At 41.0% G+C, this 22,387-nt stretch overlaps 1 protein-coding gene across 1 annotated transcript in view; it reads right to left on the reverse strand.

The window, feature by feature from the left end:
* The window catches only part of LOC120559470 (neural cell adhesion molecule L1.1-like), a 94,600-nt gene that overhangs the window by 27,819 nt on the left and 44,394 nt on the right, over positions 1–22,387 (reverse strand). The window contains exons 10-20 of the mRNA XM_039801174.1: positions 14,704–14,847; positions 9,838–9,949; positions 7,583–7,743; positions 6,715–6,874; positions 6,364–6,491; positions 5,843–5,944; positions 3,087–3,293; positions 2,442–2,512; positions 2,136–2,355; positions 1,028–1,134; positions 206–473 (exon numbers count right to left, since the gene is read on the reverse strand). Coding sequence (XP_039657108.1) covers positions 206–473; positions 1,028–1,134; positions 2,136–2,355; positions 2,442–2,512; positions 3,087–3,293; positions 5,843–5,944; positions 6,364–6,491; positions 6,715–6,874; positions 7,583–7,743; positions 9,838–9,949; positions 14,704–14,847 — 1,680 coding nt within the window. The remainder of the gene's footprint in view (positions 1–205; positions 474–1,027; positions 1,135–2,135; positions 2,356–2,441; positions 2,513–3,086; positions 3,294–5,842; positions 5,945–6,363; positions 6,492–6,714; positions 6,875–7,582; positions 7,744–9,837; positions 9,950–14,703; positions 14,848–22,387) is intronic.

Below are 22,387 nucleotides of genomic sequence, written 5' to 3' on the forward strand. Positions count from 1 at the left end.
AGCGCTATCCTACTGCGTGCAGAAAGACAACCGTTTATCCTGCCCCTCGGATTGAGCTCCGTCAATGGTGAGTTCCCTGACCCAACATCTTGATGTGGGTCTGGCTTGTCAGGCTATCAGATACAATATTAGGGGACCACATTCGGGACTGGAGCTCCAGATGCTCCGCCCCTGCTCTCCCATAACTCTATTTCCATGGACTCACCTCCCTCGGGGGTGCTGAAGTGGTTTGGGGAGGAGGGAGGACCCTCTCCTTTGCTGTTAAAGGCCGTGACATACAGCTCGTAGCGAGAGAACAGCTGCAGCCCAGATACTTCCTCCGAGGTATTTGTGCCGTGGACCACCATCACCCGACTCTCCCTGTTTCTGTCCATCCCTCGCTCTGATCTTTCCTCCTTCTCTCTCTCCTTGTGCAGGTTTCCCAGGGACCTGCGGCCCCGACCCCCATGTGGACCCAACCTCCTGATGTAGATCTGACAGGGGCAGAATTAACCAAATGAATATGCAGTGTAACCAAGCATGACAAAGGTATTAGTGGGACTAATCCTTTGCAGTTCTAAATTAGTGATCAACAGACCCGAAAAGCAACTGTGGATGTTTTTTTGTTTTTTTTACAATCTTCAGCGGTGATTCAGAATGGAGTTTTACTTTTCGTTGATGTATGTAACCTTTATTTATAAAATGGCTGCAGACATAAACAAAACCTCTCATATCTTACAAAACTATATGCTTTTAAAAATGCTTAAAAGTGGCCACATGGTGGTACCATCTGCACAAGTTATCAGTTATTGGCTCACGGTTGAACTCTTTACCAAATTCTGTCAAATTCTCTTAATTTTCTTTTATATATCACATGTATTCTTATATATAATACTCTCCTTATAGTTTTTCTGTGAATGTGTTTCTTGAGATTGAGTTGTTGTAATAACTGTTGTAATAACCATTGTAAGTTGTAATAACTGTTGTAATAACCATTGTAAGTTGTAATAACTGTTGTAATAACCATTGTAAGTTGTACTAACTGTACCTTGTATCCCTGCAGCAGACCTCGGACGTTCTGGGCTTCGTTCCACTTGACTCGGACCGTGCTGTTCATCACGGTCGTTGTGACTCCAGTTGGCGCTTCCGCTGGCTCTGAGAGTGACAAATAAACAAAAATCATTATTTGAATGAAGAAACATGTTGCATTTGTTTTATTTCTGGTACTTTCTATGGGCACTGATACTATTGTATCCCAGTTTAAACATTATCAATTATTACGCCTCATATCACATATGAACATACAACCGTGCCCCCAATCTACAAACTGATGGGCGAGGATGAGGCCCCCTCTGCCCAGGAAACTGCCCGATAAGCCAGCTCTTGTGTCAGCCTGTTGGCCCAAACTGAGACTCAAAAAACTCATCCAAATGGTTATGTTACACATAAATATGTCCATCAGTCATTCAGGCTTTTGACTCTTGACAGAGAGAGAATTTCCGTTAGTAAACCACTGACAGTGATGAACAAGCTGCACACCAGAGCGCTTCTTTTCTACCAGAAACAAGATCCCAACAAAACAAGTCGTCCAACTGCTGGTCTCTTTCATTGGATTTGACATTTCTGCAGAACTCAATGTGATGTACTCTCATTGTAAGATGTTCCAGTAATCAAATATCCAGACTCTCTGGTGTGAGAAAGGAACTTTGACCTCTTTTATGAGGGATGTAATTACTCAGTTCTTGTACAAGAAAGGTCTTCAAGTATGTGTTGCTCTGTATGAACAACAATCAGCCTCTACATAGAGTTTACTACAGACACAAGTTCCTTCAAATCAGACACATTTAGCCTGAAGGGATTTTCCTCTTGGCCATGAAGAAGGTAATTTCTGTAGAAAATAGGAAGAAGATCTTTTTGTTGATGATTGGTGTGAAACTATCTGTGCTAGCATTCCAAAGTATTGTTTACTGTTAGATACAATAAAAATGTAATTTAATTCAAAGAGTCAGATTGTGTGTTTACTGTAGATTTATTGATCTTTATGTTTGTGTGTTGTAGTATTGTGTTGTATGTTTTTTTTGACAGGGTGAAGAAATAACTCACTATGACTCTGTGTTGTTCTGGAAGAAATGATCCATAGAGTTCGGATAACGTACCTTCCTCTCCAGAGTGTCCGATCTCCGGCTCCGGTGCCGGTCCTTCTCCGAGAGAGTTGACAGCCTGGACTTTGATCTCAAACGGTGTGTACGTTCCTGTGTTGTTTACCATGAACGGCGGAGACGTTACGTCTTGGTGGTTCCAGTGTAGACTATCAGCCTTCCTCCAGAACACCTTGTACAGGAAGCCGTGGCTGTTATGTAAACGCTTGTCCATCTCCTGGAAAGACACACAGGAATATTAAATGGATTTTTTGATTAAAGTTGGAGACTTCGACAGCGATGATTACAGACTGAAGTACTCACATCCCAGGTAATGATCAGAGTCGTTGGGTCTGTGGACTCACTGCGCACACCCGTCGGGTTACTATCAGGAACTGTAGGACGGAGACAGGGGAAAAAGACAGATAACATCCCATTATAAAGAAACAAAGTAAAGAAATAAAGTTTGACAAATGCATGTCTTTGCTTTCTTGCTGAGTCAGATGAGAAGATTGATACCTCTGTAATATGTCCCTTAGTTTAGTATGAAGATTGGAAAAATGGATGAAAAAAATCAACCTACGAGCATCTGTAAAACTAACTTATTTCCACGTTATATTCTGTTTGTGTAATCCGTAAAACAAAATGTAAAAACCAGTTGTGGTTTTAAGGGAAATAAATAAGCTAAGCTAACCAGCTGCAGGCTGGCTGCTTTTCCCGACATTTGAATCAACCTTCAGATCTAACAAGAAAGTGATGAAGACAAAATGTTAAATTCTTCATTAAATGAAGATTAAATAAGACATAAATATGTATTCTCCTGTCACAGGCGACAGCGTTGAATTAGTAGGGTTGACGGATCATGGACACAGGATAAGTGTGGGAATCAAACTTCTGACCAGACTGCTTTAATGAAACTCTAGCCCAAACTTTACAGACGTTACAGTGAGAGCGGCGGGCGTCGCTTACCACCTGGCGGCGTTTCGTATGTCTGTGAGGGTTCGCTGGGGTCGCTGCGGCCCAGCTTGTTGATGGCGGTGACCCTGAAGCGGTAAGTGCAGAAACGATGGAGGGTCAGCTCCTGGTGGTTGAATTCCCCGGGAACTCTCTTCCACTCCTCCCACAGCCACTTCCCCTCCTCAGTGTGTCGCTCCTCCCGGGCCTCCACGATGAACTCTGAGAGAAGGACACAGTTATTACTACTTCCTGTCAGATGTTAGGACCTGGAACTCCACGATGAATACAGTTATAGTAGAGCGGATGCTAATACGTTACATATATTTATACATCTGTAATACTAATACATACATCTTAGCGTGAACATTGCATTGGACATATATTAATATAGTAATATAAGGAAAGTTGACTTCCAGTTTGACACTATAGAGATAAAACAAAACATTTGACTAGACCAATGGTGCTAGTCTATTTTAATACTATATTAACAGTTATGATGACAATAATGGTAACGATCAGTCTCGAGAACAGTAGCACAGTACTAGTTCATATATATATATATACTGTATAAATTATATTTACCTTTTATAGTGTGAGAGTTTATCCTCTTTTCTATTAGAAGCCTTTTTCTTCATTGAACAAAGTCATAGTATAGTATGTCAAAAAAAGTCACTAAAACGTCCTATGAAGTCATAGTGTATTATGTTAAAAAAAGTTATAAAAAAGTCATAGTATAGTATGTCGAAAAAAGTAAAAAAAGTCATAGTATAGTATGTTGGAAAAAGTAATAAAAAGTAATAGTATAGTATGTCAAAAAAGTCATAAAAAGTCATAGTATAGTATGTGGAAAAAAGTAATAAAAAGTAATAGTATAGTATGTTGAAAAGTCATAAAAAGTAATTTTTTTTTGTTTTAAGTATTTTTTTTTTTTTTTTTTTTAAAGTTAAATGTTTTGTTTTGTTGTTAAGTCATAAAAAAGTCATAGTATAGTATGTCGAAAAAAGTCATAAAAAGTCATAGTATAGTATGTCGAAAAAAGTCATAAAACGTATGTCGAAAAAAGTCACAAAAATTAATAGTATAGTATGTCGAAAAAAGTCATAAAAAGTCATAGTAAAGTATGTCAAAAAAGTCATAAAAAGTCATAGTATAGTATGTCAAAAAGTCATAAAAAAGTCATAGTATAGTATGTCGAAAAAAGTCATAAAAAGTCAAAGTATAGTATGTCAAAAAGTCATAAAAAAGTCATAAAAAGTCATAGTATAGTATGTCAAAAAGTCATAAAAAAGTCATAGTATAGTACGTCGAAAAAAGTCATAAAAAGTCAAAGTATAGTATGTTGAAAAGTCATAAAAAGTCATAGTATAGTATATCAAAAAAGTAATAAAAAGTCATATTGTAGTATGTCCAAAAAAGTCACAAAAAAGTGATAGTATATTATGTCGAAAAAAGTCATATAGTATGTTGGAAAAAGTAATAAAAAAGTCATAGTATAGTATGTAAAAAAAAAGTAATTAAAAGTAATAGTATAGTATGTCGAAAAGTCATAAAAATGTCATAGACATATGACTTTTACTATGACTTTTTATTACTTTTTTCGACATCTTATACTATGACTTTTTGTAACTTACAAAAAGTCATAGTATAAGATGTCGAAAAAAGTAATAAAAAGTCATAGTAAAGTATGTCGAGAAAAGTCATAAAAAGTCATAAAAAGTGATAGTATAGTATGTTGAAAAACGTCATAAAAAGTCATAGTATAGTATGTCGAAAAAAGTAATAATAAGTCATAGTACAGTATGTCGATTCGACATACTGTACTATGACTTTTATGAATATACTGAATATACTGAATCAACTCTGCTCAGGTTGAAAGTGGGCTGGAGCTTAGATGGGACTTTATTAGGTCACAAATATTTTCTACCAATAAGAATGATACAGTCATTTATCTTGCCCTAACTGCAACACAGCTAACAGGAGACTCAGGAAGATGTCAATCAACCAGTCAAAACACACCCTCACAGAAAAGAGGGCCAATCAGCCAGGTTGAGTGAAAACACCTGTGTGGGTGTTCAGGGCCTTTAAAGTGATATCTGCACGTTCCTTTAACTCACATACGGAAATATCAGTTTTGTGACCTCTGACTGTTTCCCCTAGTCTGTCTATGTCTGTGTGTGTGTGTGTGTGTGTGTGTGTGTGTGTGTTCAGGAGTCCTTATGTTTTTTCCACCCAGCATATTTCCTTGGACTACGTTGGCACCAAGATCTTGGTTGCAGCTGTCGCTGTGGTCCTGCTGCACTCCCTGCTAAGCTCTGGGGTGCCCTGCAGTGTCCTGCTGCGTCCTGCTGCTTCCTGCTGAACCCTGCTGCTTCCTGCTACGTCCATCCATGCTCTGCTGTGCCACGCTACATCCTGTAACGCCCTGCAGCGCCCTGATATGACATGAACTACTACGACTACCATTTGAAGTCACTGTTCCATTATCTTTAATGTGACTATTATTGCCACTGTTCATCACACCCCCAACCGGCACCATCAGACACCGCCTACCAAGAGCCTGGGTCTGTCCCAGGTTTCTTCCTAATAGGGAGTTTTTCCTCGCCACTGTCGCACTGCTTGCTCTTGGTGAAATTATTAGAATTGTTGGGTCTTTGTAAATTATAGAGTGTGGTCTAGACCTACTCTATCTGTAAAGTGTCTCGAGATAACTCTTGTTATGATTTGATACTATAAATAAAATTGAATTGAATTGAATTGAATTGAATTACCTATGATGGGGCTGTTGTGTGAGTTTCCTGGGATCCAGCGCAGAGTGAGGTGGTGGTCCTCAACATCAGACAGAGACAGATCTTTAGGAGGGTCCGGCCGGGCTGAGGATCGACACAAAAAACTGTTACACACACACACACGCACACACACACACACACACACACACACACACACACACACACACACACACACACACACACACACACACACACACACACACACACACACACACACACACACACAAACACAGACACAGACACACACACTCATGCACGCACATACACACACACACACACACACACACACACACACACACACACACACACACACACACACACACACACACACACACACACACACACACACACACACACACACAAACACAGACACAGACACACACACTCATGCACGCACATACACACATACACACATACACACACACGCACACGGTGACACACACACACACACACACACACACACACACACGGTGACACACACACACAGAGACACAGTGACATACCGATGACAGTGATGGAGCCGCTGGCCTTCACATTGTCCAGGTCAGTGATGACCTCACAGGAATAAACCCCACCATCGTCTGATTGGATGTCTGTCACTTTTAAGGTGCCATTCACAAAGATAGTGCGTCTAAATACACACACACACACACACACACACACACACACACACACACACACACACACACACACATACACACACACACAAATAGTTAATTATAACATGTTAATTACCTTCTTGTTTATTAAAACAAGAAGGTGAGCATTATTTTGAAATCAGATGGAGAGACTACTTTCTTGGACATGATATATCTTGATGGTACTGCGCCACATGTCGTGTGTGATGCGTTTACTTGTCATCTGGAGACGATTCCTGCACCTCCTCTCCATCTTTTCTCCATTTGATCTGGAACTGGAGCAGCTGAGGGTCTTTGTAGAAGTCACAGTCCAGCAGAGCGCTGCTTCCTCTGATCGCACGGACGTCCTGCGGTCTCGCCAGGATCTCGGTTCGATCTGACAGGAACGGTAACACAGGACGACTCGCCATGTTCAGTCTCAGCTTATAGTAGGATTATTCTTATGTGCACGTTTGTATAAAGCATGCAGTCGTATTAAAGAGATAACTCTAAAATAATGTCCTTCATTTCAGTGACCAGTAACAGTAACAAATTATGTTTCTGCAGCTTAAACACAATTCTCTGGAAACTCTTTTAGAAACCTAAATATTGATTTGATAACAATAAGAACTATATAAGTTGATGCTGTTCATTTTAATGCTATTAAAAGCCATCTGTGCAGGTTTATAGTGCCATTCAGACCAAAGATTTGTGAAGAGATGAATCCGTTTCAGCAGTATGTGGTGGAGAGAGATAAAGAGTGAGTGAAGAGATGAATCTGTTTCACATCTAAACTCTTTTATTAAATCAGATGTTTCTGACCAGTTATTAAACTGGTTTCTTCTGATCAGAACAGTATTATCTTTCAGTTGTTGCCACTCTAACCTCCAGCACATCCTGACGCCATGAATACGTGTTTCCTTGTTTAGTTATTGAACCCGGGATGATCTGTGTGAAGGTTACTGCTTTTAGAACGCTGCAGACCAGACACGGCACGGAGACAAACGTTTCCTCTCGTCTCAACAGGAATCTTTGCTCTGAACTGGACTCTGTTTCAGCTGATGAGTACTTTATTATTATTATTAAAGATTGATGTTGGACTGACTGAAGACTTCCAGGTGAGCGGTGATGGAGATGTCGGTGCGTGTGATGGAGCAGGTGTACTCTCCGCTGTCACTGAGGCTGGCGCCGGACAGTCTGATGGTCCCGTCGGTCTGCAGCGAGACACGAGGATCAGACAGCAGAGGGAGACTGTCCTTCCCCTCCCTGCAGAGGACACACACACAGTCATCAGACGGCTCTGTTACCACTCATCACTGAACTGATGGGGGGGGGGGCACATTATAACCGGGGGGTCTTGAGCGTTAAACACTTTTCCTACATTCTGGTGAATTAGTATGCAACAATTTGGGCCTTTTCTGCATCACGTTATGGTGCAAATAGTACTAATCAGAAGATTAATCTAAATAAATCTAATCATACATAATCTTTATGTTCCACTTCTCGTGTGGTTTAACCACCGATGTAGCAGAGGAGACACACTTCTTCATTTGAATTGAACTTCAGCCGAGCTGATTGTTTTTTTTAACCTATTGTGGGGAATGGGTTGTAAATATTGGGGGGGGACATATCCCCATGCGATCTACACCTATGGCTCTAAACACTATGAACAAATGTTTAAGGCCTGTAAAACAACATGCACATTCTTCAGGTTCAGATTACTTTATTTGTTGTTTGTTGTATGACACCACAGACAACATCCAATAAATACATAAAACAGTTGAAATGCTCCAGTGAATATCTAATAAATACCAATGAAAACTTAACTTCAAACTGACCACCATAAAATCTAAAAACCAACGAATGACTAAATAACATATAGGCCTACACAGATACATGCTAATACATCAGTGTGACTGCCGCTGGCAATAAGCTGTTTTAGATCGTCTGGTTTTACACCGTGGAACTAAAAACCTCTTTCCAGGAGAGAAAAGCTAAAAACTCAATGTGCAAAAGGTGCATGCTGTCATTCTAAGATAATTTTTGGGGCATATCCACATTTAGTTAATAGGACAGCCTGATATGACAGGGGAGAGATGGGGAAGACAAGCAGGAAACTGTCCCAGGTCGGACTGGGAGCCTGGACCTCCTGCGTCGGGGTATAAACCTCTATATATGTGCGCCTGCTCTACCCACTGATCCAACCCGTCCACATCATTCTTTCAAGATGCAAATATTATTCTCTATTAAACATTCATCAGACGGGTCTATTATTCCAACATTAAACAGACAAACAGTAAAAGCAGTTAGTCCATCAGCGAGAGAGTTTCCTGGCTCATCAGTGAGTGGAAGATTGACAGAAAATCAATAAATGAGAGAGAGAGGAGAGAGAGAGAGAGAGGAGAGAAGAGAGAGAGAGAGTGTAGAGAGACGAGAGAGGAGAGAGAGGAGAGAGGAGAGAGGAGAGAGGAGAGAGAGAGAGAGAGAGAAGAGAGATTAGAGAGAAGATAGAGAGAGAAAGAGAGATTAATCTGAACACAGCAAAATGTTTCAAGCCTCTAAAACAACAAGCACATTCTTTGCAAGTTGTTTGATGCAAATGCATGGACAGTGTTAGAAACATGACTTATTTATTCATTTCACTGTTCATTTAAATGGTATCTATTTATTTTATGGTGGTTTCTGGCTTCTTTGAATCCAAATCTTATTTCCACTCATTTAATTTAGTTTTTTGTTGTTGCCTAAAACAATCCCATTATAAGATATTCAATCAAAGAAATATCAGAATCTGGGTTAAAAAACGACATGCACACAGGTTAAGGCACTGTAAGAAATATCACAGATGACTCATATCTGAGGAGTTTGGCTCCAAATCTAAACAGAAAACCAGTTTAAAGTTTTCAGTGAAGTTTAGAAAGACATTGTGAAGGACTTAAAGGAGCATGTGAACGGCTGTCAGATCCTGCAGAGAATTTTAGTTCCTGCAGCCACCGGAGGGCGCTGCTGCTTTAACAGTCAAACTCTAGAGCTAGGATTACCCAAACTGATAACAGCTCAACATGCCTTTAACTGTTCTAAATAAGATGCTCTACCTGACAGAGTTCATCTCACAGCTTTAAGGATGAGGCTGCTGTTATTCTCTGCTTGATTTATTGTCTTTTTAGATGCAATCATTACCAAAACTCTGCAGCTGAGTGACTGAATAGTGCTCACTACCAAGACAACTACAGAGAATATACTTTATACGGAGGAGTGAGGAGGTGACTCTAATCTATTGGTGGGATGAGAATGCCTTTAGGTGTGCTGGATGGAGGCATAAACATAAAGGTTATGCTTTCTGATGTTTAAAATGTCTCTGACCATGTGATGTGTGGTCGCGGCGAGCCGAAGGATTCACAGAACAGCACGATGTCTCCGCCCTCAATGACCCGGTACACGACTCCATCAGAAGACAGGATCTGAGGAGGGAGCTCTGACACACACACACACACACACACACACACACACACACACACACACACACACACACAGACAGACAGGCACACACACACACACACACACACACACACACACACACACACACACACACACAAGACACACACACACAGACAGACAGGCACACACACACACACACACACACACACACACACACTGTCACTCAGAACACACTGAGGGTAAAAACACTAGCCTCAAACACCAATACAGAAATTACAAACTTTCTCATCTTTACAGTTTGAACAATTTGAGTGACTTGACACTACTCAACAGTTTATTTAAGGAAAAAATTTAGATTGTATAGCATACCAATTTTTACATAAGGTAAACAAGAAGGAATGAAAATCAGCAGTTTTCTTCAATAAAGTATTTTGTCTCTAGTAATTTATGGAATTACTGGGGAAAAAAAACTAAAGGTACATAACAGTACCAACGAATAGTGTGACTAATCCTGCCTCTCTCCAGCATCATGTGGCAAGTTTTCTTCATCACATTGGATGTCTGCATCATCTCTAAATACTAATGAATGTGGTGTTTCTATTGCTTTCACCTCCATTACTTTCTGAAAAACAGTGAGAACACAGTTTTACTATAGTAGAGATATAGTGTTTTTCACTTTTTTTATAGCTGTGTACATAATCTCAGACATCTTACCTGGACATATTGGTATCTTTGATCTTTTACCCGTTTCTCTCAAACAGTACAGTGTAGAATTATTTTATTCTTATTTGGTGTTTGTATACAAAAAAAGACTTTCTGAGCTTTCTCTGTATAAATACCATATATGTTCACTAACTAGTCTAAAACAAGACACCTGCTTAGGCTTTCAGCTAAAATTGCAATCAGCAGTGTTTGATAGGCACCAGACTGGAATCTATTGTGTTTTGAATGTGTGGTTAACAGTGTTGACAGCAGTGTGTTAGCATCTGAACAAAGTGCTGTAAATCTACAGTGTTGTGCACGTTGTGGTTAAAGTCATCGGATAAGTGTGTAGAGTTTTGAAAACTGTGTTCAAGCAATGAAAAATGAACTAGAGTTTGGTCCACATGAACTGCTGCTGTGCAGACTGTAGTTTGAGTTTTGCACATGTGACTCCAGTTGTGCCCACTGTCGTTTAGCAATCGAAAAAAACTGTAACATCAAAGTACTACTACTTCAAAAAGCAATTCACACATTACATTTCAGATGATAGTCTATTCATTTCATTACAATCATCTAACTATCAATCCATACAACTGCTCAAAATGATAACTGTTGCATTACTCTTACAGTTTTTTCCGATTGCTAAACAACAGTGGGCAGAACTGGAGTCACGTGTGCAAAACTCAAACTACAGTCTGCATTACCACCAGTCACCTGAGCTAAACAGTTCACATCACCTGCAAAACTCATTCAAAGCAACACAACTCTTAACACACGTCTCAAAACAGGCTCAGTGCAGCCAAACACTATACACAATCCTCACTGAGATAACACACACTGTCACTCAGAACACACTGAGGGTAAAAACACTAGCCTCAAACACCAATACAGAAATTACAAACTTTTTCAACTTTACAGTTTGAACAATTTGAGTGACTTGACACTACTCAACAGTTTAGATTCAGATTGTATAGCGTACCAATTTTTACATAAGGTAAACAAGAAGGAATGAAAATCAGCAGTTTTCTTCAATAAAGTATTTTGTCTCTAGTAATTTATGGAATTACTGGGGGAAAAAAACTAAAGGTACATACGTAACAGTACCAAAGAATAGTGTGACTAATCCTGCCTCTCTCCAGCATCATGTGGCAAGTTTTCTTCATCACATTGGATGTCTGCCTCATCTCTAAATACAAATGAATGTAGTGTTTCTATTGCTTTCACTTCATATATTTATATATAAATATATATATATATATATATATATATATATGTATATATAATAAACAATATATATATATATATATATATATATATATATATATATATATATATATACAGTATACACATAAATAAAGGTTAAATATATATATTTAACCTTTATTTTATGTATAGTATATATATATATATATATATATATATATATATATATATATATATATATATATATATATATATATATATATATTATTGAAATTCATGCAGTTCAATGTCTTATTGTACTCTAAAATGAAAGAATAGAACAAATGAACAATTTAAGTTCAAAAAGAAATCATGGAATCAATTTATAAACCAAAATGTATTCTAAATGTTTGACTCATCAAAGTAGCCCCCTTTGGCAGATATAACAGCTGAACACACTCGTGGCATTCTTTCTACAATGGAAATCAAATATTCTTCAGAAAGTTCTTCCCAACTCTGTTGCAGAAGTTCCTATAAATGTGTGGCACTTGTAGGTTGCTTTGCTTTCACTTTTCTGTCCAGTTCATCCCAAACCAGCTCAATGGGGTTTAAGTCTGGTGACTGTGCTGGCCAGTCCATGTTTTAAAGCTTAACATCTTGTTCTTTTTTGCTAAGGTAGTTCTGGCATAGCTTGGACTTATGTTTTGGGTCATTATCTTGCTGTAGGATGAACCCCTGACCAACTAGGCGCATACCAGAGGGTACTGCATGGTGCTGCAAAATGCTGTGGTAGCCGTTTTGGTTCAGGGTGCCTTTCACTCTGTACAAATCACCGACCCTGGATCCAGCAAAACAGCCCCAGACCATCACCCTTCCTCCTCCATGTTTGACAGTTGATGTCACACACTGAGGAACCATCCTTTCGCCTACTCAACGGCGTACAAAAATCCTGCGTGATGAACCGAAGATTTCAAATTTTGATTCATCAGTCCATAGCACCTTCTTCCAGTCTTCAGTAGTCCATTGACGATGTTTCTTGGCCCAGGCAAGCCTCTTTTTCTTATTCTGACGTCTTAGCAATTGCTTTCTTGCTGCAACTCGACCTATCAAACCTGCAGCTCCAAGTCTTCTCTTTCCAGTTGAAACTGAGACTTGCTTATTACGACCACTATTAAGCTGTGCTTGAAGCTGTTGTCCTGTGAGCCGCCTATCACGCAAGCTGTTGACTCTCAGAAACTTGTCTTCTGATTCTGTTGTGGCTTTGGGTCTGCCAGACCTCTTCCTGTCAGAGTTTCCCCCAGTTTCTAAGTGCCTTTTGATGGTGAAGAATACTGTACTCACTGACACCTTGACTTTCTTCGCAATTTCTCTGTAGGAAAGACCAACATTCTTAAGTGTTATGATGGTCTGTCTCTCTTCCATTGTTAATTGCTTTTTTCCCGCCATTTTTATGGCAACACACTACTTTCTGCAGTACAATACTGTTCATATAATGCTCACAAGGGTACGGTACCACAGTGTGTTCCAACAATACTTTTATACAAACAGAGGGGGTTGTAAGTAATCCAGACCAGTGTGAACACCTGTGGGAATTGGTAGCACCAACTTTCAAAGCTTGATCAACCTCCATTGCTGCAGAACAGCTTTACGTTGTTTACCCATTTGTTGTTCTCTGAAAAAGGCCTTTTTGTATAATTCTGAAATGTACATTATTTTTCAGTTTTGGGTAACCTTACTTTTTTTTAACCTCAGGCAGTTCACCAATTATCTTTGTACCATTTCATGCTATTCATTGGACTTGCACTGCTAAAATTTCAATAAAAAACTAGAAAAATTGGGGTGTTCTAAAACTTTTGACCAGTAGTATACTACTGGTCAAAAGTTTTAGAACACCCCAATTTTAGTACCACATTGGTCTGTAGTATTCTCTCTACTACTGCAGTACTTTTACAGGGATGTATTTATATGTAGTACCATAATGAAACATATATCACCTATTTTGTACTACAATATTAAATGATTGTACGAACGATGACACAAACTATGTGTAACTTGTGTGTGGGTGATCTAAAGTAAAGTTTCAAAGGTATTTCACCATAAATTAGTTTTTCTAACCAATGATTGTGCAAGTGCAAGATTTATTTAAAGATATGAATGCACAATGCAATGTTTTGAGCATTGGACAGCCTGTGTTACAAGTGATGACAGTTTTGAGTTTTGTGTCTAGAGTTTTGAAAAATGACATCAAGCTTCTGAAATTAGTAGCAAAGTGATTGTAAAAAACTGTAATTGATAACAGTTATAAGCAACGAGGCAAAGACGTCAGCACGGTTAATAACAACACAATCCAAAGTGCATTTATTCCACATGCATAATCAAATTACTTGGTTTATTGTTATTATTTGTTAGAATTTTTCAGAGGAAATGTCTGTCACAACTTCAGAACTTTTATTGAAAAATATGATTAGTGCAGTGCTCTGAGCCAACGCCAGCGAACTAACACACGCATGTGATTATATTTCTATTGCAAACAGAAATAAGTTGTAGGCCGAGGACAGCCATCCTCTGTCCTGCTGGGCATCGGTAAAATGACAGTTGAAAAGTGCTCTATGTATGAAGATTATTAGTATAATTATTATTATAATGTCTTTATCTAAAAATTGAAAATACAAAATTGCTTGCGGGTGTTAACCATGGCTCTGCAGGTTTGTGTCGTGGCTAAAGCTGAGGTGTGTGGGCGTGTCCTGAGACGGACGGAGAGACAGCGCTGCAGCCTGTACTAACCCACAACGTAGAGGTGGGGGTACGTGTCCAGGTAGGACCGTGTGTGTGTCTGTGTGTGTGTGTCTGTGTGTGTGTGTGTCTGTGTGTGTGTGTGTTTCTGTCTGTGTGTCAGCCTGTACTCACCCACGACGTAGAGGTGGGTGTTGAGCAGGATGGAGCCGTGTTTGTTGGCGGCCTCGCACTGATACACCGCCGTGTCGGCAAACTCTACGTCTCTCAGGATCAACACACCGCCAGACACGCTGCGGCGAGGATCATCGTCCACCTCTGCACAGAGACCAGACCAGAGGTTAGATCTCAGACATCACGGAGAGAGAGAGAGAGACCAGAGGTTAGAACTGAGACATCACGGAGAGAGAGAGAGAGACCAGAGGTTAGAACTGAGACATCACGGAGAGAGAGAGAGAGACCAGAGGTTAGAACTGAGACATCACGGAGAGAGAGAGAGACCAGACCAGAGGTTAGAACTCAGACATCACGGAGAGAGAGAGAGAGAGAGAGAGAGAGAGACCAGAGGTTAGAACTGAGACATCACGGAGAGAGAGAGAGAGACCAGAGGTTAGATCTCAGACATCACGGAGAGAGAGAGAGACCAGACCAGAGGTTAGAACTGAGACATCACGGAGAGAGAGAGAGAGACCAGAGGTTAGATCTCAGACATCACGGAGAGAGAGAGAGAGAGAGAGAGAGAGAGAGAGAGAGAGAGAGAGAGAGAGAGAGAGAGACCAGGGGTTAGAACTGAAACATCATGGAGAGAGAGAGAGACCAGACCAGAGGTTAGAACTCAGACATCACGGAGAGAGAGAGAGAGAGAGAGAGAGAGAGAGAGAGAGAGAGAGAGAGAGAGACCAGAGGTTAGAACTGAGACATCACGGAGAGAGAGAGAGAGACCAGGGGTTAGAACTGAGACATCACGGAGAGAGAGAGAGACCAGACCAGAGGTTAGAACTCAGACATCACGGAGAGAGAGAGAGAGAGAGAGAGAGAGAGACCAGAGGTTAGAACTGAGACATCACGGAGAGAGAGAGAGAGAGAGAGAGAGAGAGACCAGAGGTTAGAACTGAGACATCACGGAGAGAGAGAGAGAGAGAGAGAGAGAGACCAGAGGTTAGAACTGAGACATCACGGAGAGAGAGAGAGAGACCAGAGGTTAGATCTCAGACATCACGGAGAGAGAGAGAGAGAGAGAGACCAGAGGTTAGAAATGAGACATCACGGAGAGAGAGAGAGAGACCAGGGGTTAGAACTGAGACATCACGGAGAGAGAGAGAGACCAGACCAGAGGTTAGAACTCAGACATCACGGAGAGAGAGAGAGAGAGAGAGAGAGAGAGACCAGGGGTTAGAACTGAAACATCATGGAGAGAGAGAGAGACCAGACCAGAGGTTAGAACTCAGACATCACGGAGAGAGAGAGGAGAGAGAGAGAGAGAGAGAGAGAGAGAGAGAGAGAGAGACCAGAGGTTAGAACTGAGACATCACGGAGAGAGAGAGAGAGAGAGAGAGAGAGAGAGAGAGAGAGAGAGCCAGAGGTTAGAACTGAAACATCATGGAGAGAGAGAGAGACCAGACCAGAGGTTAGAACTCCGACATCACGGAGAGAGAGAGAGAGAGAGAAGAGAGAGACCAGAGGTTAGAACTGAGACATCGCCGGAGAGAGAGAGAGACCAGAGGTTAGATCTCAGACATCACGGAGAGAGAGAGAGAGAGAGAGAGAGACCAGAGGTTAGAACTGAGACATCACGGAGAGAGAGAGAGAGACCAGAGGTTAGATCTCAGACATCACGGAGAGAGAGAGAGAGAGAGAGAGACCAGAGGTTAGAACTGAGACATCACAGAGAGAGAGAGAGAGAGACCAGGGGTTAGAACTGAGACATCACGGAGAGAGAGAGAGACCAGACCAGAGGTTAGAACTCAGACATCACGGAGAGAGAGAGAGTCTAACCCTGTAACTCATCTGTAAATAGCTAAACGGAAGATACCATTTAGAAAATGTATTACTACTTTAATCAAGGACAGCCCTACCTCTCATTTATTACTTATTACTGTAGGTTTATCTCTTTTTAAAACTGTATTTGTATTTGTATTTGCTAACAATGAAGCCATTTACTGTCTCCATGTGGAATATTCAGGGCCTTAACTCTTCATTGTTTGGATGTAAAAGTGAAACCCCCGAATTCAAAGACAACACCAAAGACACAGACATCATCATCCTCCAAGAGACCTGGTGTAGACCCGGCTCTGTCACTCACTGCCCCCCAAACTACAGAGAAATCCTGCTGTCATCAGTCAAACTCCCGACTGTTAAAAGAGGGAGGGACTCAGGAGGGATTATTATCTGGTACAAAGATGAAATATCTAAGTACATCACCCCTATAAAATATGAACGCCACACATTTGGCTTAAAATAAAAACAAGGCATCACTAACCCTCCGACAGACATATTCCTGTGTGCTGTATACATTCCCCCTAGTGACTCCCCGCATCACGATGAAGACATCTTCCCCTTCTCCATGAGCAGATCTGCAGCTTCCAGGCCCAGGGAAGGGTGCTAATCTGTGGAGACCTGAACGCATCGTACTGGCTCGCGCCCCTGACTACAGCACAGAGCTAGGTAACTGTCATATATTCGGACACAACTATCCACAAAACAGAACCAACCTTCCTCGTTCCAACTGTGACGCGGACCAATAAGAACGGCCGAGAGTTACTGCAGCTCTGTCGAAGCCTGGGTCTGTACATGCGCGTCAACGGTAGGTTACGAGGAGACTCTTTAGGTAGAAATACTTTCTGCTCACCTCTTGGCAACAGCACCGTTGACTACATGGTAACAGATTTAGACCCTTTCTCGTTGCATTCATTAGTTAAACCACTGACCCCCTGTCTGACCACAGCCAAATTACTGTGTTCCTCAGAAGGTCAGTGACCAACAACACCACCCCCACAGCCCAGTAAGCTGTTTAACATCAGGAAATCATACAGATGGGCCGAAAACAGCGCAGAAGAGTTCCAGAAAGCAACCAGCTCAACCGAAATTCAAACACTATTAGATACCTTTCTGGACATCACATATGTACACAGTCAAGAAGGCATAAATAATGCAGTTAGACATGTCAATCACATCATCATGCAAACTGCAAAAAAATCACAATTGAAATTATCCAAAAATAAACCTAAGAATCCCAAAGATGATAATTGGTTTGACAAAGAATGTAAAGAAATTAGACAAAATGTTAGGAGATTATCTAACCAAAAACACAGAGATCCAGGAAATGTAGACTTACGCCTTCTTTACTGTGCCACACTTAAACACTACAAACGTACACTCAGAATCAAAAAAGCTCAACACACACACAAACAACTGGCATTAATCGAGGAGTCCATAAACACAAACCAATTCTGGGAAAAATGGAAGAATCTTAAAAAATCCAAACCTGTAGAATTGGCGATACAGAATGGAGACATATGGGTTGGCCATTTTGAAACGCTTCTATGAGCCATCACCAAGGAACCCGACCCAAATCAACAACCAAATAATAACCAAACTGAATGAACTAGAATTGGCTGTTAAAGAAAACCAGAATCCTTCTACCCCCCCATTAATGAACAGGAACTCAGAGACAAACTCCGGGCACTAAAACCCAAAAAAGCCAGCGGGCTCGATGGCATCATGAACGAGATGCTGAAATACACCAGCCCACAATTCCAATTGGCCGTTCTGAAACTCTTTAATTTGATCCTGAGTGTAGGTTACTTCCCTGACATCTGGAATCACGGTCTCATCACACCAATCTACAAATCTGGAGATACATCTGACCCAAATAATTACCGAGGCATCTGTGTGAACAGTAATCTGGGGAAGCTCTTTTGTAGCATCATCAACTCCAGACTCATAAACTTCCTTACCAAACACAATGTCTTGAGTAAAAGTCAAATTGGATTTGTACCAAAACACAGAACTTCAGATCATATTTACACCCTACACACCCTGATAGACAAACATGTTCACCAAAACAACAACAAAATCTATGCATGTTTCATAGATTTCAAAAAGGCATTCGACTCAATTTGGCACAGTGGACTATTCTACAAAGTTATTGAATCTGGTGTAGGGGGTAAAACATATGACATCATTAAATCTATGTACACTAACAATAAGTGCAGTATTAAAATTGGCAACAAAAGAACAACATCCTTCTATCAGAGGGGGGGGGGGGGGGGGGGGGGCCTTTTTGTGTCTCTTTTTTTTTACCATCTATATAAACCAGCTGTGGGGGGGGGGTTTCTTCTTATGGCGGCCACCATCCTAGAGACATCAGCAGCACCTGGTCTCACTCTACACCACTCTGAGATCAAGTTCCTGCTCTATGCAGATGACCTGGTCCTGTTGTCCCCTACAGAACAGGGCTTACAGCAGAACCTGGACCTGCTGGAGCAGTACTGCCAGACCTGGGCCCTGGCAGTAAACACTCAAAAGACAAAGATAATGACCTTTCAGAAAAGATCCAGATCTCAAGGAAACACATGCAGCTTCACATTAGGAACACATAAATTAGACCGCTGTACACATTACAATTATTTAGGACTCAAAATAAGTTCCACTGGAAGTTTTAACCCAGCGATAATGGAGCTGAGAGAGAAAGCACGCAGGGCATTTTATGCAATAAAAAGTCAAATCTACATTAAAATCCCAATTAGAATCTGGCTCAAACTTTTTGAATCTGTAATAGAACCAATTCTCCTCTACGGTAGTGAGGTGTGGGGTCCTATTTCCTACCAGAATCAGGCCCATTGGGACAAAAACCCAGTTGAAACCCTGCATCTAGAGTTCTGTAAAAGCATCCTACAGGTGCACAGAAAAACCACCAACAACGCCTGCAGAGCTGAATTAGGCCAATTCCCTTTATTCATCAAAATCCAAAAACGTGCAATCAAATATTGGCTACATCTAAAAAACAGTGACCCCCACTCCTACCAGCAGAAAGCCCTGCAACACCAAGAGCTGAGCAAAGAGAAGAGTCCCCTCACTCAGCTGGTCCTGACGCTCAGTTCACCTCCTGACCCGGTTCTGCCTCAGGACCAGTCTGGGAACCAACCAATCAGAGTTAACCAGATTATAACACAACAGAAACTAAACTACATCACCAACTGGAACACACAAACAAAAGCACAAAGCAAAATGCAGTGCTACCTGTCCCTAAAGAGAGAGTACAGTGTGGCAGACTACCTGACCACAGTGACCGATACCAAACTGAGATCTACACTGACCAAGTACAGACTCAGTGAGCACAGCCTGGCCATCGAGACAGGCCGCTACAAACAATCATGGCTGCCCAAAGAAGAGCGCTTCTGCCAGCTGTGTAAGAGAGACGAAGTCGAGACCGAACTGCACTTCCTGACAGAATGCACAGAGCTGCAGCCGGTCAGAACTAAATATTTCCCCAAATTCAAACACAAACACCCGACATTTGACCAAATAACCAACATCAATAAAATGCCGATCTTGCTGGGAGAACAGCCAGAGAGCTGCAGTCTAGCAGCAGAATATGTCTTTGCCTGCCACACTCTGAGGAACAGTGAGTGACCACCCCCATACACACAAACACTATTAGATACCTTTCTGGACATCACATATGTACACAGTCAAGAAGGCATAAATAATGCAGTTAGACATGTCAATCACATCATCATGCAAACTGCAAAAAAATCACAATTGAAATTATCCAAAAATAAACCTAAGAATCCCAAAGATGATAATTGGTTTGACAAAGAATGTAAAGAAATTAGACAAAATGTTAGGAGATTATCTAACCAAAAACACAGAGATCCAGGAAATGTAGACTTACGCCTTCTTTACTGTGCCACACTTAAACACTACAAACGTACACTCAGAATCAAAAAAGCTCAACACACACACAAACAACTGGCATTAATCGAGGAGTCCATAAACACAAACCAATTCTGGGAAAAATGGAAGAATCTTAAAAAATCCAAACCTGTAGAATTGGCGATACAGAATGGAGACATATGGGTTGGCCATTTTGAAACGCTCTATGAGCCATCACCAAGGAACCCAGACCCAAATCAAAACCAAATAATAACCAAACTGAATGAACTAGAATTGGCTGTTAAAGAAAACCAGAATCCTCTCGACTCCCCCATTAATGAACAGGAACTCAGAGACAAACTCCGGGCACTAAAACCCAAAAAAGCCAGCGGGCTCGATGGCATCATGAACGAGATGCTGAAATACACCAGCCCACAATTCCAATTGGCCGTTCTGAAACTCTTTAATTTGATCCTGAGTGTAGGTTACTTCCCTGACATCTGGAATCACGGTCTCATCACACCAATCTACAAATCTGGAGATACATCTGACCCAAATAATTACCGAGGCATCTGTGTGAACAGTAATCTGGGGAAGCTCTTTTGTAGCATCATCAACTCCAGACTCATAAACTTCCTTACCAAACACAATGTCTTGAGTAAAAGTCAAATTGGATTTGTACCAAAACACAGAACTTCAGATCATATTTACACCCTACACACCCTGATAGACAAACATGTTCACCAAAACAACAACAAAATCTATGCATGTTTCATAGATTTCAAAAAGGCATTCGACTCAATTTGGCACAGTGGACTATTCTACAAAGTTATTGAATCTGGTGTAGGGGGTAAAACATATGACATCATTAAATCTATGTACACTAACAATAAGTGCAGTATTAAAATTGGCAACAAAAGAACAACATCCTTCTATCAGAAGCGTGGAGTGAGACAGGGCTGCTGTCTGAGTCCCACTCTATTCAACATCTATATAAACCAGCTGGCCACCATCCTAGAGACATCAGCAGCACCTGGTCTCACTCTACACCACTCTGAGATCAAGTTCCTGCTCTATGCAGATGACCTGGTCCTGTTGTCCCCTACAGAACAGGGCATACAGCAGAACCTGGACCTGCTGGAGCAGTACTGCCAGACCTGGGCCCTGGCAGTAAACACTCAAAAGACAAAGATAATGACCTTTCAGAAAAGATCCAGATCTCAAGGAAACACATGCAGCTTCACATTAGGAACACATAAATTAGACCGCTGTACACATTACAATTATTTAGGACTCAAAATAAGTTCCACTGGAAGTTTTAACCCAGCGATAATGGAGCTGAGAGAGAAAGCACGCAGGGCATTTTATGCAATAAAAAGTCAAATCTACATTAAAATCCCAATTAGAATCTGGCTCAAACTTTTTGAATCTGTAATAGAACCAATTCTCCTCTACGGTAGTGAGGTGTGGGGTCCTATTTCCTACCAGAATCAGGCCCATTGGGACAAAAACCCAGTTGAAACCCTGCATCTAGAGTTCTGTAAAAGCATCCTACAGGTGCACAGAAAAACCACCAACAACGCCTGCAGAGCTGAATTAGGCCAATTCCCTTTATTCATCAAAATCCAAAAACGTGCAATCAAATATTGGCTACATCTAAAAAACAGTGACCCCCACTCCTACCAGCAGAAAGCCCTGCAACACCAAGAGCTGAGCAAAGAGAAGAGTCCCCTCACTCAGCTGGTCCTGACGCTCAGTTCACCTCCTGACCCGGTTCTGCCTCAGGACCAGTCTGGGAACCAACCAATCAGAGTTAACCAGATTATAACACAACAGAAACTAAACTACATCACCAACTGGAACACACAAACAAAAGCACAAAGCAAAATGCAGTGCTACCTGTCCCTAAAGAGAGTAAGTATAGTGTGCAGGACTACCTGACCACAGTGACCGATACCAAACTGAGATCTACACTGACCAA

The sequence above is a fragment of the Perca fluviatilis genome, chromosome 5 (assembly GCF_010015445.1).
Source record: "Perca fluviatilis chromosome 5, GENO_Pfluv_1.0, whole genome shotgun sequence".
Lineage (NCBI taxonomy): Eukaryota > Metazoa > Chordata > Actinopteri > Perciformes > Percidae > Perca > Perca fluviatilis.